This window comes from Herpailurus yagouaroundi, unplaced genomic scaffold, assembly GCF_014898765.1.
Source record: "Herpailurus yagouaroundi ecotype Mexico unplaced genomic scaffold, PumYag 182, whole genome shotgun sequence".
NCBI classification, from domain to species: Eukaryota; Metazoa; Chordata; class Mammalia; order Carnivora; family Felidae; genus Herpailurus; species Herpailurus yagouaroundi.
The window spans coordinates 20568467-20586669 of NW_024412413.1; the positions used below are offsets into that span (position 1 = coordinate 20568467).

Consider the following 18203-nt stretch of genomic DNA (forward strand, 5'->3'; position numbering starts at 1 on the left):
AGATTCTGTGTCCCCCCCTCTCTCTCTGCCCCTCTCCTGCTCATGCTGTGTGTGTGTCTCTCTCTCAAAAATAAATAAACATTAAAAAAATTTAAAAAAGGATTATCTTATTAATACAGATGACAACTTTTAACAAAACTCAATACCCATTCATGATAAAATTCTTCAGCTTGACAAAGGTATTTACAAAAACTTATATTTTCTAGCATACTTAATAGTATAACACTTAATGCTTTTCCCCCAACCCAGAACAAAGAAAGGGTGTCTGATATCACAACTTCTATCTAACATTATTCTGTCACTGTAATATGGCAAGAAAAAATTAAACCCATATGGGTTTGAAAAGAAGAAACAAAATTGTATTTATTTATTAATATCATAATCATCTATATTGAAAATCCTAAGGAATCTACAAAAAAGTCAGTAGCTTTACAAGTGAGTTTAGAAAGGTCATAAGATATGAGATAAATATACAAAAGTCAATTGTATTTCTACAGAGTAGCAATGAACAACTGGAAATTAACATTATAGAAATGAAACTATTTATAAAAAATAAAGGAATATTAAATACATAGGGATAAATTTAACAAAATATCCAAAACCGCACATTGAAAACAGTACAAAATTGCAGAGAAATTACAGATCATTTAAATAAATAATGTTCACAGACAGACATATTTGATACTGAGTTTTTCAACCTTCCCAAAATGATCTCTTGATTCAACTCCAGCACAGTCAAACTATCAGCATCTTTTCTGGTAGTAACCGACAAGTTGATTCTAAAATATAAATGGAAATGCACAGTCCCTAATATAGCCAGAACAATTTTTAAAAAGAATAAGACTTCAAGGCTTACTATGCTATAATAAGTGTTATTGCCATTAAAGTACACATATTCCAACAAACAAAAGCCAAGGACTAGACAGAATTCTACCAGATATCTAAAGAAGAATACTACTCCTTTTCAAAATTCTTCCAAAAATAGAAGAGGAGGTATCATTTCTAAGTTCATTTTGTGAGGCTAGAATTATTATGATGATACCAAAACCAGACAAGGATGCCACAACAAAAGGCCAATATCCTGATAAATACAGATGCAAAAGTCCTCAACAAAATACATTTGTTCTGGAAACAAGCTTGTAATCCAAAGCACCTGTATTTCAACGCAAAGTTCAATAACCGTTGATTCAGTTGTGATCATGTGATGTTCCGCATCACGTACTATTTGTATTGCAACACCTCGCTCATTAATCAAGTTAAAATTTGTTAGAAATGCTTGCTTGTCTTGTGGAGCACTCGCAGAACAAGTTACTCGCAATCCAAGGTTTTAATGATTAGCAAACCACTGGTGTTATATATGTTAGTGATAAATCCCTAAATTCTACTCCTGAAACTGATATTACACTATATGTTAAGTAACTGGAATTTAAATAAAAACTTAAAAAAATAGAAAAAGTAAAAAAAATATATTAGAAAATTAAATTCAGTGTGACACTAAAATGATCATTCACTAGGATCAAGTGGGATTTATTCCAGGGATGCAAGGAGGTTCAACATCCATAAATCAGTCAACATGATAGACCACATTAACGAAATGAATGATACAAATCATATGATCCTCTCAATAGACACAGAGAAAGCATCTGAAAAAATTCAATATCAATTTATGATAAAAATTCTCAACAAAGTGGGTATAAAGGGAATGCACCTCAATATATTAAAGGTCATGTATGACAAGCCTACAACTAATATTATGCTCAGTGGTGAAAAGCTGGAAGCTTTTCCTCTAACACCAGGAACAAGACAAGGATGCCTACTCTCAACACTTCTATCAACACAGTACTGGAAGTCTTAGCCACAGCAGTTACGCAAGAAAGAGAAATAAGAAGCATCCAAATTAAAAAGGAAGAAGTAAAACTGTCACTACTTGCAGATAACATGATGTAATGTATAGAAAACCCTAAAGACTCCAGTAAAACAACTGTTAACCAAAAACCATTAATAAACAAATTCAGTAAAGTTTCAGGACACAAAAAAAGAAACATAAAAAATTTATATAATACATAATTGCATCAAAAAGAATAAAATAGCTAGAAATACATATATCCAAGGAGTTTGAAAGACCTATACACTGAAAACTATAAGACATTGATGAAATAAATTGAATAAGATACAATTAAATGGAAAGATATTCTGTGCCCATGGATTGGAAGAATATTGTTAAAATACCCATAACCTACAGATTCAGTGCAATTCATATCAAAATTCCAATGGCATTTTTTCACAAAAACAGAAAAAGCAATCCTAAAATTTTATGGAACCAAAATAGACCCTAAATTGTCAAAGCAATCTTGAGAAAGAAGAACAGTTATGTAGGCATCACTCTCCCTGACAGAACCACATAAAGAACCTTTGAATTTTCATTTAAATAAGTTTATGATCTCATTTATACATAGAGTCTAAACACAGACAAACAAACAAACAAAACCTCTAAGCTCAGAGATACAGAGACCACAGTGTGGTGAGGTGGTGGCTGAGGCTGGGTGAAATGGGTGAATGTGGTCAAAAGGTACCTATTTCCAACTATAAAATAAATGTCAAATAAAAGAACAAACTACTTACGTATGCTGACATGTTGTTACATAAACTAATTTCAATCACATTAAGCTTAATGAACAAAGCCAGACACAAAATGCTAAATTGTGAATGATTCTATTTGCATGAGATTCTAAAACAGGTGAAAGTACAGTGGTAGAAAGCAGGTTAGAGGTTGCCAAGGGTCTCAATGCAAAGTCATGGGGAAACTTTCTGGAGGATGAGAATGTTCTATATCATCATTATGGTGATGGTTACTATATACATTTGACATAACTTGTCAAATTGTACACTTAAAATTGCTGGGGGGGTGCCTGGGTGGCTCAGTCTATTGTGTCTGACTCTTGATATCTGCTCAGGTTGTGATCACATAGTTTGTGGGTTTGGGCCCCATGTTGGGCTCTGTGCTGACAGCATGGAGCTGCTTGGGATTCTCTCTCTCCCTCTCTCTCTCTCATTGCTCCTCCCCCACTCTTTTGATCTTTCTCAAAAATAAATGAATAAACTTAAAAAAAAAGAAACGTGAAATGTCTGACCAATATTTAAAAAAAAACAAAATAAAACTGCTAGATTTTATGTAAATTATACCTAAATAAAAGCTAACAAAAACTTCTCATAATCCCGTCACATGGAGAAAATCACCATTACTCTTATGACATAATTTGTTTTCATTAGTATTTAATATATCTGAAATCACATTTATCTGTATACTTTATATTTACCAGTTTTTAAAATATAATCTTTGTGCTCTATTACCTACTTTGAAAGACTAGTTTTTAGTGGCTGCTTATAATTTTGTAATTCATTCTTCTATCATTGGATATTTATTTTGCATATCATAAATAACTAAAACTAGGAAAACACATTTATGTATAAGGTTTTTACTCTGTAATTTAGATCTTTTATAAAGACCAATTCTGCATAATATTTTGACTGAACACTGGAACAGCTTTCTAAGTGGCCTACCTGCTACCTACTGGTCCCCACTTTCACTCCTCCCATGCTGTTGCCAGGGTTACTTCCCAAATACAACTGATGACATCACTCTCCAGTTTATAACTTCAGTTGGCCTTCTGTTGCCTATAGGGTGAAGTCATGGTTCCCTGTTGCAGCACAAATGTCCTACAATAAGTAAACCTCAGCCCCCAACATACTGTCTGTTAGGGGTTGAATTGTGCCTTTCATAAAAGAGATGTTGATGTTTTAACCTCAAAATGTGACCTTATTTGGAAATAAGGTAACTGTAGACTAACTAGTTAAGATGAAATCATACTGGAGTAGGGTAGGCTCTTAATCCAATGCATTTTAGTGTCCTTATAAGAAGACTGCCCTGTGAAGACACAGAGACACAGGGAGAATACAGGTGAAAATGGAGACAGAGATTCAAGTGATGCATCTACAAACCAAGGAGTGTCAAGGATTGCTGGCTGTCACAAGAATTTAGGAGAAATACATGGGACAGATGCCCCCTCAGAGCCCTCGAAAAGAAATGACTCTTTTTATACCTTAATTTTTTACTTTGAGCCTGCAGAACAGTGAGAGAATAAATTTCAGTTGTTTTAAGCCATCCAGTTTGTGGCACTTTGTTACAGCACTCTAGGAAACTAATACATACTATATGTTCCTATCGCACTGAACATCCTCTCTTTTCAGAGCTTTGCCCACACTGTTCTCAGTTCAGAATGTTTTCTACACCTCCCTCCAAACCCTCTCCTTTGCCTGGCAAATTTAAGACTTGGTTTCAGGATCTCCTTTTGTATAAAACCTTCTCTGCGCTTCCATTTTGCTTCAGGAAGTTGGCAGCATGGACCCTCATTGTCCGATTGTAAACTGTACTTAATATCTTACGTTATAATTACCAATCTCAATACACTATGAAATTTTTGACAGCTGAGATCACATTTTACTCATTTTTGTACTCCCATTGTCAAGTGATAGTGAGAATGCATTGTCTGGTGAGTAATGAAATCTTAATATATCCTATCAAAGGTACATGACATGATATACAAACTTTGGAATGACTTGAAATAGGCAGACCAGATCTGGTTTAAAATCTAGACTCCACCACTTAGCAGTTACTGGGTAATCTTGGTCAAGTTGCATAACCTCTCTGAACCTCAATATGTTCATCTATAAAACTGGAGCCGTAATTTCTTTCTGGTGGGTTAGGAGAAATTGATGAGGTGTCATAGGTGATTATACCTACACACCTAATAGGTATTCAGTAAATGTATACCATTTTTTTGAAAATGCAACCACTATTTTTTTTTTGTTGGACATATAGGTAAGACTATAAAGATAAAATTGCTGTAAATATCTACAAATAAAAGGAAATTATTATAAAATTTATTTTAAAAATAAGACATACTTCACTAACAAATTTTTGACGAAAGCATTTATTTTTTTTTAACTTTTTTTTTTTTAACGTTTATTTATTTTTGGGACAGAGAGAGACAGAGCATGAACGGGGGAGGGGCAGAGAGAGAGGGAGACACAGAATCGGAAACAGGCTCCAGGCTCTGAGCCATCAGCCCAGAGCCCGACGCGGGGCTTGAACTCACGGACCGCGAGATCGTGACCTGGCTAAAGTCGGACGCTTAACCGACTGCGCCACCCAGGCGCCCCTTGACAGAAGCATTTAAAGAATCTTTGAATTTCCATTAAAATAACCACAATCCCGGTATTCTGTTTTGGAGAACACTGAGGACCTTGATTTATTTACTGAGGGCAAATAAATTTTTGGCAATGAAAGTAAAAAGAAAAAAAAGAAAAATGATTTTAAAAAACCCAAAAATGAAGAAAAGAGAAATATAATCTGCTTCCTGACAAGTCTCTGCCAACATCTAGTTCCCTAGTGACTCATTTTCCCCCCTAGGGAGAGAAGCTAATTTAGGCCATAATTGTTCTGTTTCTTCAATCTTTCTGCACAAAAATGAGCACTGAGGAAAGAGCGACACTGTGGTTCAAGCCCAGAGCTGTAGGCTCACAGTGTACCTTGAGGGTCCCCGGGAGGCCCTGCTATCACAAAGGTAGTGGGGTTCTGTAAAGCTTTTTAACCCCACACAAAGGCCCTTCCCAGCTGCTGCAGAATGATTCTAAATGGAGCTCTATTGTTTCTGTGTGAACACACAAAGCAAAGGGCAACAAAATAAACACATCAGCCCCATCCTTTACAGGTCTTGTAAACCACTTATATCTATTCTCAGCATCTCTGCATCTAGCAGTTTCCCAAAAATAAAGTGCATTTGTTTTCTTAAATGTAAGTTGTCAGTCATAAAGGATAAGCCTGACACCACTAAGCTGAGCTCCATTAGAAGTGACACACTTTTATGGAACATCACCGTCTCAAAGCAGTATAAATGGGGCTTGGGAGGAGTTTAACAGTCCTTTATCATAAAGTTCATATCTCTGAAGCAGAAGCAAACAGGGCTACAAATAGTACATGATCTAGCAATAGACTGTAGAAGCTAAGAGTGCCCTGTTTAACTCCTGGGTTTGCCACTTTCTAGCTACTACCCCAGTTCCCTCATCTATCACATGAGGATAATAACAGTACCTTCCTCAAATGCTGCTATAAAAATTAACTGAGAGGATACTGTAAAATTCTTAGGATGGTGTCCAGCACATAGGAAACCAACAAGTGTGTGCTATTATTATAGCTGTTATTATTGGCCATTCCAGATTTCTGCGAAAAACATCTACAAAGAAACACCTGGGGTAAGTCATTCTTCTTCTCAAATGATTACATTTCTAGGAACCATCCAATATTTAAGCAGTAAGTTGTCAACTAAGACAAAGCAATTCAGACAATGAATTATTCCAGGCTTGCCTTGCCTGAAGTGGTCCCAAAATGTTCTCTTCTTCCCAAAGGTTATTACAATACATCTATCAGATTCTTACTGGGTACCCTCCAAAGCCCAAGGATTGTCAAATCTCCAATCCACCCACTTGGAACTCAGAAGTTTCTCAGCTTCGTGTTCCAGAAAGCCACCCCCAATCAACTGAAGTTAGTAGGGAAAAATACACATATTTGTTATCACCAGCATAAGGCATTCCAACTTGCAAAGAAGGGATGCAATCCCCTTTATAATGGTGGTACTGTGTGAGGGGTAGAGGAGATAATGACCTCTGCACTTTAGACAAACATTTTAATACCCCATAACTTTACTTCTCTATAGTCTCAGTGGATAAACTAGGAGAAGAAAACATCATTTCAGTAAAAATTGGTGAAATACTAAAGTAGGTAATGTATATTTACGTATTAATTCTTCCAGAAAATTACTCTCTATGCAGAAGAATTAACTCATTACATAGTAGACTCATGGCCCAAAGCAGAGCAGACCAGTGGATATGCCAGGGACAGATTATAGGTGTGCATGAGGTAATAATCCCTTCAAACCTTCAGGCAGGTAAGGTGCTGAGGGCAGTATTATCCCTGGCCATGAGCAGACTCATTCATGTACATCAGGATGCTGTGCAAATAGTATTTCATATGTGTGCCACAACTGAAAAAGTTTGAGAACTCCTGGTTTAATAAATGAAGACATTTTGTAAAGTATCCTCATGTAACTATGGCATAGCTTAAGCACTGGATGGCTTATTATACTTCCTGATCATGGTTACCAATTCAAGTATATTCTAGAAAAACCAGATATACAATTCTTGATCTAAGAGTTCAGTCCCATAACCAAAATTCTGTTATGATTAGATTCTTTTGTTTGCAAGGGACAGAGATGTACTAAGGGGCAGAACAAATAATGAGGGCTTTTCACAAAGCCCTCCCTGTCAAGGGAGGCAGGAATCCCATGGGGATTAAAAGACTGAGCCTATTCAGAGACTGGATACAGAAGCCAGCAGTTCAAGAGACTTCAGCCATAGGAGATCCTAGGTCTTTACCCTGATACTTCACTAATAACACAGCTTGGCTATATTCTCCGTTTCTCTTTGGGGGATTGTCTTGCATTTCCTCCTAGTTGGCTACCAGTTAGCTTCTGGACTCTTTGCTTTCTATCGTTTCCTCTAGCACTTTGCTTTTGCTTATTCCAAGGTTCTGATTTCTCATAACTTCAACATGCTCATAATTCTTCCTACTTCCACCTTATGTTCAATCTCAATTTCCTTCTTCCTCCCTCCCTCCTGACCTTTCTGCACATTTCAGTGTCAATTCCTATAGCTAACTCCCTGTCTCTCTCCACATTTTTCAATCCATATTCTTTAGAATAAGACTGTGGGTGATCTTGCTAGTTCCTCTTTGGACAGAACTTCAGGTCTTCTCCCAGGTCACTTACTAACCTATGGGTTTTGGGTCCAATGCCCACTGACAGAGGGGCTAGAGTCACAGGTTTAAAAATATATCCCTTCAGGGGGCCTGGGTGGCTCAGTTGGTTAAGTGTCTGACTTTGGCTCAGGTCACAATCTCGCAGTTCGTGGGTTCGAGCCCTGTGTCAGGCTCTGTGCGGACAGCTTGGAGCCTGAAGCATGCTTCAGATTCTGTGTCCCCCACCTGCTCTCTCTCTCTTTCAAAAATAAATAAACATTAAAAAATTAAAAAAAAAATATGTCCCTTCAACAGATATGTACTGGGAGAGACAATTTTTTCTTTGAATATCTCTAGGTAGGGAAAACAGAATATATCTAGAACAAGTCTCCTCAAGAGAACAAAGCTTTTGTATTTCCAGTTGTCAAAGAGACTATTTAAATACATTCCTTGTCTTATAAAGAAACTGTTTTGATAATTTGCTTCTCTTTCCCTTCTCTTATCTTTTTCCCATCCATCCATCCATCCATCCATCCATCCATCCATCCATCCAACAAGTATGAATCTCTGTCTTCAAAAGAAATGTATGAATCTTCAATCACTATAATGATCCTTGAGGAACATGAACCTACTAAGGGAAATAATGTGTGTATGCAGCTCATTTTAAGTGTCCAAAGAAGGCTAGAAGTCAGTCAAATGTTGTGAAGTTCAAAGGAGGAAGATGACAATTCAGTTAGCCTCTGAAAGATGGAGAAGATCTGATATTCGTTCCAGACACAAGGAACAACATGAGCCTAAGTCTTGAGTTAGCAGAGTTTTGTAACATCAAAACTGAGATTCTGGAATTTTAATTTCTAGAAGAAATGCATACAAATTGTGAAAAATTCAAACCAAATTGAAAACATATAGTGTAAAAACCTGTCTTTCATCACTGCTCACTTACCCTTTCCCTTACCCATCACTGCTCACTTAACCTCTCTCCAAAGATAACCACAATTGTTTATTATGAATCTGCCCAGACTCTTCTATACTACCAAATTAAAACTTTATAATGATTTCATGAGAAAGATACGATGAAACTCATTTTACAAAGAAGTAGGTAAAGTACTTTCTTTGGGTTAAGAAAATATTTAAGTGAATGTTCCATCACATCTTATTATTATGGAGCTGTTGACTTAAACTGATATAGAAGGACTCAATTCAGCTTTATAAGGAGCTCCGTTTATAGGGGGTCTTTTTAACCAGAACTGAAAGAAACCCAGAGGTGGGTACGCATACATTAGCTGGATGAAATGATTCCACTCACAGCAGAAAGTCCGATATATACTTCTGCGAGTACTTAGATCTCACTAGAATTTTTGATATATTACAAGCTTTATTTTTGTCTCCAACAGAAGGTGAATTTTATGTTAATAATGAAATGTTGATGAAAATCTTGAAGGTGTAAGAGAAATCAGACATATTTCTTCTCTATAACATTATTTTTTAAATAAATAAATGAATTATTTATCAGCTTGTGTCTAATAGAATGGCCAACTGAATTTATGCAAGCTTCTTCCTTTCACATCCACAGGACAAAGTCAGATTTCTGAAGGAACATATTATAAAGCATATAAGGGGAACTCAAGTTACATGGATGCAGGACACTTACCCCAGACTGCCATGAAAACAGCAAAGAATACAGTAGCTCCGTTGTCAAAGAGGTGAGTTACCTGGGAACATTATGAATCATAGTTAAACTAGTTTCTCATATACTATATTTCAATTCACATTTGTTTCAAACCTATACAAATAAATGAATTTTGCAGGGTTTCTTTGGGAGATACTCATTTTGGATCATAATCAAGAAGGGAGTTCCTCCAACTGAGAAGTAGTTTGGATATGCAAAAGAGAATCTGTACCCTGTATATGGGTATCATCTAGTTGGAAATTAATTAGCAGCCCCAAGAGTGCTAAGAATTTTCTTTTGTACACCATAAAAACTACTATATGTGCACATATGTATATGGAAAATTTATATTTAAGACCAGAAAGGTGTGATTATTGCTGCTTTAAAGTCTTCTGATTTCTATTTTTAATGCCTCATTTATTCACTTTGGAAACATGGATATTTTGTGCAGTTTTGGGCAAACATTTTTCTGGGTTGCCCTCTGGATTTTAATATTACAAAGAAGAGAGAGCAGACCATTAACAAAATCCACTTCCACCTTTATTAAAGCCTTGGGTAATCATTGTATTTATCTATTACACACAACACAAATACTTTATCTAGCAAATACTTTATTGCTAGAATAATATATTCTATCACAAATACCACAGCAGAAAGCAAAGATATTTGTCTTGCAAAACTGCTATGCTCATTTCCACCTCCAGGATAAATCACACCAATGTCATGCCAAATTGAAATGATGACTGATACATTCATAAAGCATAACCTTTTTTGGGGTGCTTTATAGCTCTGTATAAAATATAGTTTACTGTTCCTTGGAGAATGCCCCAACTATAAACAGGTCTTTTCCTGTTATGTCATATTGTGAAGTATTTCAAAATTTTCCAAAAGTTTATGCTTTCTTTTTTCTTTGAACATAGGCGAGATGAGCAGCATTCAAATACTTAATGTAGACAAAAGGCAAAAGCCATTTTATTCATACACCAGAGGGACTGTTAAGTTGTATATTGCATATTATATAATGCACTGAGAATTAAATCAAACTTGAGAGTTCCAGTTATATGCAGCTGGTCTGTGCTATTAGGGTATTTATAGGGAGTTGGTGGAAGTTGTAGCCTGCACCATCAGTGTAGATTCTGGAATGAATTGTGGTGGTCATTGTTTTTGGCTGCTCACATGATCTTTCCTCCCTTTTCCTGGTAATAGATCTCTCTCATGTAGGTCACTAGGGGGCATGTGGTTGAAACAGAACCAAATAGAGTCCCTCCCTGGGACTGGATGTACAAACATGTGGAGAGAGACATTTTTCGGCTGCAGTTATTTGGGAACATGTGAATCAGGAGGGGTGAGTTAATATCGACTTCTGGTTCCTACTAAAATATGTTAAGATAGACTGATGCCTCCCTCTGCCAAAATCAACCCTGGAGAAGCAAGATAGTAGATTCAGGGAACTAACAAAACATAAAAACAAACAAAGACTCTGAGAAACCCCAGGGGAGATGGAAAGTTGCCTTGAGTTGGCGTGTGTGTGTGTGTGTGTGTGTGTGTGTGTGTGTGTGTGTGTGTAGGTTGTAGTATATGGTGGTATATGGAGACAGTTAGTGGCAGTTCCCAAACAGCGTGGGAGCTCAGCTTGGAGAAATACATAATTTCTACTCCAGCCTCTCCCTCCACAGTCCCTGGACAGTTAGTTTCCCCCATCAAATCACCTGCAACAGGGAGGGCAAGCTGCAGGTGTTGATTCTTGGGGTAATATAAGGGTGCTCAGAGTTCTGCCTAGTTGAGGAGATGAGGAGGTGCTCCCTGGCCAGCTGTCCTTACGCATTCTCTCCTCAGTCCATTCCTCTTAAACTCCAGGGCTAGTGGATAACAATCAAGGGAGAGTGGCTCCGCCCAATTCTCTTTTGTTCTAGGCAGGCTTAAAAAAGAAACTCTGACCAAAAAGTCCTCTGGAAAAGTGCAGCGCATAGTGGTGCCTAGGACACATTGTCCTCTCCTTCTGTAAAATCGCCAGGACTGACAGCTGAGTGCTTGTCCTATGACCGTTATCCAAAGTAGTTGACACCTCCAAGAGACAAACATGCACAGGCCAAAACAATGAAGTATTTGGAGAAGACATCTGCCTCCAAAGAATTCCAAACTAGACAACATACAGGTTCTGAAAGAGACATTCTGTAATGGCAGACCAAGAATTTTTATAAAAATATGCCTAAGGAGATAAAGAAAGGAAGATATAGGCCTTGTGTTGTGGCAGTCAGCAGCCACCTTCTTGAGCATGTGATGAGAACTTGTCTGCAAAACGAACATGTAGACAGGTAGCTGAAAAGAGACATCTGGGGGCCTGGAGGCCAAGTTCTGGGCTGTGAGGGCTTTCTTCCCAGACAGTGTGGGCTTCCAGTATCTTTTCCAGTGAAACAAGCCAATAAGTCCTTTCTGCTGACCTTGCGAATGTAAAGGTTGAGAATGAAGCATTCCTGACCAGCAGAACAGCCATTGATTACATTGGATCGGGACTCTGATTTGATCCAATATTCCAGTGTATCCTCAGTTCAATGAAATCAGTTTGGCATTTCTAATAAGAATTTCTAAAGGAAACTCTATAGAACTTCAGTTATTTCATTCTGTAGTGTTTTAGCTTTCATTTTATTAAGTTTTTAAAGGCAAGACCAAATCTGAAATCCAGAATCTAAACATCTTGTAGCCTCAATATGGCACAATGATATGTTTTCCAGTCAGATAAACCAAGGCCTAGCTACTCACTGCTGTGTGACCATGGACAAGTAATTTTTACCTGAGTAAAATCAGAGTAATAACATCTACCTTGAAGTTGCTGTAAGAATTAGAAATAAAAATGTAGGTTGCCTAGCTACTTTGATATCTATAGCCTAGCTGTTATTATAATTATTATTGTTCTAGATCTTATGTTCAGTAGGATAGCTGCTCAACTAGCTCCTATAAAATCTGAACACTCTAAACTGTCCATTATGATCCTTTTAAGGGATTGTCATGGATCTCCTAAAGAGAGAACTTCGCTCCAGTCATATTTTTCCATTTGTTTTCCACAGAAAACAAATACTCCCAAGCAACAATAACAACAAAATATTGGTTTCCTGAGACTCCCAAAAGGCAGACTTTTTACACCTGAGTCATTCAAGCTTAATTCATGATCTTTAAACAAATTATACTGCTGACAAACCTCTTTGGGCCTCAACAAATCTATATTTCCCAAGCTCATTCTGTTAAGTTTGTCTCAATTTCTGGGTCTATCTGTATGTTCTCCAAAGACAGGGAGAATATTTTGTGCTTTTTTGGTCCCTTGCAGCATTTAGCCAAATCTTCCTAAAATCACACCTGGCTGCTGTGGTTTGGGCTCCACCCACATGGACTGGCCACCTGCACTACTGATGACATCATGGATGGGTGGGCTCCTGGGCTGTCTATCAAAGGTTCTCGTTAAAAATGAACAAAACCCTGCCATGCCAACAGTATAATTAGATAGATCCGAGCTACAGGGATTGCAGACATTCAATAAAGTCTGCCAACCCTCTTTGTATCTGAAGTCTGGGCAAGTTGACAGGCAGTGGTGTTTGGAAAGTCTTCAGCAGCCCATACTCCAGCTATTGCTTTGCATTAGTGAGACTGACCGTAAGTAAAAAATAAGGAATTCAATGAATGTGTCTAAAGTTTAAATAAAAGCATAACATGGGAAAGGGACATGCAATGATATATAATAGACATAATGATGCTATGTATTTGTTCTTTTCAAAGCACTTTTCCATATAAGACTATCTTCTTTGGTCTTCAGGACATTCCATGGGGCAGAAAAGGCAGCTATCACTGTGTGCATCTTAGAGATGAAAAAGTTCAGCCTCAAAGAGACTGTCCATGTGCAAGATCAAGGAGGTAAGTAGCTGAACTAGTCTTGAATCTAAAATTTATTTGACAATAATAATGATGAAGGAGGAAAATGACAGCGGCTCTCATTTACCAAGATCTTACCATTTGCCAAGCACATGGCTCAGTATACATTTCAGCTTATTTCTTATAACCATTGTATGAAACAAGCATCATGTTCTCCATTTTACAGATAAGAGAACTGCGGCTCAGAGAATTAAGTAACTTGTTCTTGGACTGACAGGTGGTAAAGAGCAGAGTCAAGATTTGAATCTTTCTCTGACTCTAACAACTGTACTCTTTGCAGTTTGCACACTGAAGCTTCTTGTGATGATAATCAGAGCTAATACATTTGAAATACATATACAGTAAAAAACATATTTGAATTAGAATACCAAGTGATAGAGGTAACTCTCTCCTACAACATAAACTTGAGAATCAAGGTCCAGATATTACAAAGAGAATACAGTTACCCTCTGTTCCTCAGGAAAATGTATGAAAGATTCAATCCACCTAAAATGCTGCAGATGTGAAATTACCTTGGCATAAACACAGCTGTCTGACAGCCTCATGAATGGACAGTATTTATCACACACAGGACACATGATGATATCTGTAGCTTGGCAGACTTCTTTACTGGAAAAGAGAACAGAAAAAGACCACTTTTTAATGACATAAGAGCATGTTTTTCCATCCAATTTCACCAGAATATTCAACCACTAAATAAGACCCAGTAGACCAGATTTTTGTCCTGATTAGATTCCTAGCCTTATCTGTTATTAATGTAAACAAATGCCTGAAGATTTTAGTAATTTGATAAACCTACTTATTTATGAGGGTGTTTCTTGGCTTTAAATATTAATAAGTGAAACTCTGAAAATACATGAAGCAAAACATTGGATGTTATACCCTAAATTACACAAAAGTCATTCACAACATTGCACAGATTTGAAACAGTTTTGTATTGAATTTTAGGAACAACAAGGTACCTAAAAGTGTCTGCCTCAAACTCTATGTGTATGGTAAGTGAAAACTAATAATGGAGTAATAAATAAAAATATGATGCATTAGTTCTGGGGGAAACTACATACCCATTAACAATTTCACCAAAAAGTAAAATATTTTTATAGGCAGGAGAATCAATCCCTTTTACTTTTGTAATCACTTCTAAAAGGCACATTTATTATTTAGGATCACTGTTCAGCCTGGCAATAAACTCTGTACAAATACCTTAAACTATATTATGGTGAGAGAGCTAACAATCCTCAACATCAATCATTCTCAAGGCCCAACAAGTTGGTAAGATGTCTTTCTGGTTTAGGTTTAACTGGTCCTTACAAAAACACAGAATTCATAAAAAGGGATTGTGAACCTGCCACTTTGCAATATTAGAAGAGAAAAAGTAAAAAGTCAGAAAGAGAGTAACTTTTAGCCAGTGAATGGAAGTGATATTTTCTGTGGATACAGAGTGGCTTATATGCCTACAAATGTAAACCCTGCTTCCCTTGTATATGAAGACTACAGCAGGATGGATAATGGATGGAAGATCTTGTGAACTGAGCCTTTTGATTTCTTTTAGGAGTGACTGAGAAGGAGGTTAGAAGGAAAAGTGGGCCCATGATCTGGGAACATCCCCAAAGTACTACCACCCATCTCTAAATAGAAGCAAAGGTAGGTTCACCCAGAGCTCCCCATACCTGACTTGGCAGTGATCCAGAGTAATGACTCCATACAAAAAGACAAACAATCCAATGAAGGCAGCTGGGAAGAGCATGCCGGTATACCAGCCCAACCAGGCAAAATACAACCCAATCTTCTCTCCAAAGTACCGCCTGTGTAATACACAACAGCATTTTAACCACTTTACTCATTAAGTTTACTTTGTAGTGTCCTTGCTGATAAACATGCATCTAAGAGAATAGATACTTGACCAAATTAAGGCTCTGGGCTTCAATTTCTTCTCCTATTATTATATATTGGAAATAGAATAAACTCTTCCATAAAGGAACATGATTATACACAAGCTTCTGTAAGAACACAGAGCAAAACCCATGCGCATTCAGGAAGATATGACATTTCTTACTACAGAACCAGGAGAACTTGAAGTGTTGGTGACAACACATCATCTCATCTTTGCCATTTCCAAGCGTATGCTTGTTTGTAGCACATGTATTATGATAACGTATATTTTTAAAAACAGGAAACAAAGTTACTGTGAAAAACTTTAAACACCCCTCTCAATATTCTGTAGCCTTATAAGATGTTTACAAACTAGAATTGCATGATATTATAAAGAAAAGAACTCTAATTACTGAGATTCAATATGAAGGGACACTGAGAGCAACTTTTCCTCTTAAGTGATGATTTTTCACAAGTTTCAACATGCACCTCTAAAAATGTTTTTCAGAGACTAACCAGTCTGCCTAGTGCCCTGCAGTCTGTGAAGTTCAGAGGTATCCAGGGAATTCCTTGTTTGTTTTCTTTTTATTTTATTTTCAAACACCATTAATAACATAATTGACATACACTAGAATACAACCCAAACTGTACTTTCTATGCCTCTCAAATGCTACATGCTATTAGTTAGAAGTTCATTATTTTGTTTAAAGTTTGTTTTTATTTATTTTTGGAGATAGCAACTGGGGGAGGCACAGAGAGAGAGGGAGACAGAATCCCAAGCAGGCTCCATGCTGTTAGCGCAGAGCCTTATGTGAGGCTTGAACTCACAATCCATGAGATCATGACCTGAGCTGAAATCAAGAGTCAGACACTTAACCAACTGAGCCATCTAAGTACCCCAGAAGTTCATTATTTTTTAGTTTAATATAAGAATATTCTAATTATTTTTTTATTCTCATTCTAAACAAATGTTGTTTACCACCTATTTCCAAATACTGGCTTCTGCTTTCCTCTTAGAATGTCCAATGGTTCCTAAAAGCTCCTAAGAGATGGAATAAAGATTATCCCTTTTATCCTTCTCCCACTGTTTTCCAACAGAAATTTTTCACTCCCTGAAGGCTTCTTTAACATACATTCAAATACACAGATAAATATTCTTTTATTCATTCAACAAATAGAAACTACCTTCCAGGTGGCAAATATTGTGCTATGAACTGAAGATAAAATGATGAACAAAATAAGCATGGTCCCTGCTCTTGTGCAGCTCACAGACTGATAGAGTAGATATACATCAACCAATTAAAGAAATAAGTTTATAATTAGAACACTGGGAAAAGGGAGTGTTCTCCCTTTCCTTTTGTGGAGTCCTCTCCACAAAAGGAGAGAAACATAATTCCACAAGTATATAAACTAAGACCATGTGATCACCTTAATTAGGGAAGACTTCTCTGAGGAGGTGACTATTAGCTAGGAAGGACTGGGGACAGGATAGAGTATTTCCATCAGAGGAACCATAAGTACAAAGAACCTGTAGCAGAAGGAACCAGGTAAAATAAGGGCAGTGTGCCTGGAACACTGATAACAAGAGGTGGGCTGGTAAGGTAGGTGGAGGCTGGACCTCAGAGGGTCTTGTGAACCATGCTAAATGCATTGATCCTTATCTTGGGAGAAAGGGAAAATCATAAGAGAGTTTTAACATTCGAGGACATTATCAGATTCACATTCCAAAAATATCACTCTGTCTGCCGGTTAGAGAATGGACTGGAAGGGACCAGAGTGGGAAAAGGAAGACCAAGTGTGGGACAAAGCCATAGTCCAGGTTGTAAGGTGAAGGAGGCAGTATGGTAGAGGAGATACTAGGGTGTGGCCAGATTCAAGAGACATGGAAGAAGCAAAATTTATAGGACAAGAGCTATTTAAGAGATGAGATTTCCTAGATACTCCAAAACTTCATACTACTCAAATCTTGCTTGTGCTTTTCCTCTCCCTTCCTTTTGGGCAATACAAATCCCAATCTCTTCCAGGCTCAGCTCTACAGAGCTTTCCACAGAAGCACCTACCCATATCTATCCTTCCCATTTTTCCAAATTGTTTTAAAACTTATCATAATACATTTTACCTAACTGTGCATAGTCTTGTACTGTTTTCTAGTTGTTTCGAGTATGCAGAGCCTGTTTTTTTTTGTTTTTTTTTTTAATTTTTTTTAACGTTTTTATTTATTTTTGAGACAGAGAGAGACAGAGCATGAACAGGGGAGGGACAGAGAGAGAGGGAGACAGAGAATCGGAAGGAGGCTCCAGGCTCTGAGCCATCAGCCCAGAGCCTGACGCGGGGCTCGAACTCACGGACCATGAGATCGTGACCTGAGCCGAAGTCGGACGCTTAACCGACTGAGCCACCCAGGCGCCCCTGCAGAGCCTGTTTTTATGAAGGAAACTGAATTTCTTAGACATGGTGGCTTCCAACTGTCTTTGCCAAAGGTATTTAGCATCATACTAGAAACACAATGGGTTTAACACAATGATAAACTGCAAAGTCTTAATCAAAACAATGTCAAGGACAGATATTTTGCCTGCAGTACTTTTCTGTAATTTTTAATCAGTGTATTCCTGTAATATTGGGAGTGAGGCTGGGAAGAGCACTTACTTGTATCCTCCCCACCCCCACTGTTTTAGCATGTATTGAGACTGGTCAAAAGAAAATGATCTCATCTCAGAAAATATTTTCCACTCACCCAGATCATCTGGTTTATTTGTTACTGATACATAGAATAGTACACAATTCGTCAGTGCCCTTGGGTCAATAGGAGTAAATACTTAGTAACAAGGACTCTGGCAGGAAGAATGGCTAATTGCCCAGGGAGACAAAAATATAAAGTGAGTTGTCTTA

At 37.4% G+C, this 18203-nt stretch overlaps 1 protein-coding gene across 4 annotated transcripts in view; it reads right to left on the bottom strand.

Annotated features, from left to right (window-relative positions):
* The window catches only part of ANO4 (anoctamin 4), a 421314-nt gene that overhangs the window by 79370 nt on the left and 323741 nt on the right, over positions 1-18203 (bottom strand). For all 4 annotated transcript variants that reach the window (XM_040491102.1, XM_040491101.1, XM_040491100.1 and 1 more), the window contains 3 exons: positions 15113-15247; positions 13955-14051; positions 9504-9564 (listed from right to left, as the gene is read on the bottom strand). In XM_040491102.1, coding sequence (XP_040347036.1) covers positions 9504-9564; positions 13955-14051; positions 15113-15247 — 293 coding nt within the window. The remainder of the gene's footprint in view (positions 1-9503; positions 9565-13954; positions 14052-15112; positions 15248-18203) is intronic.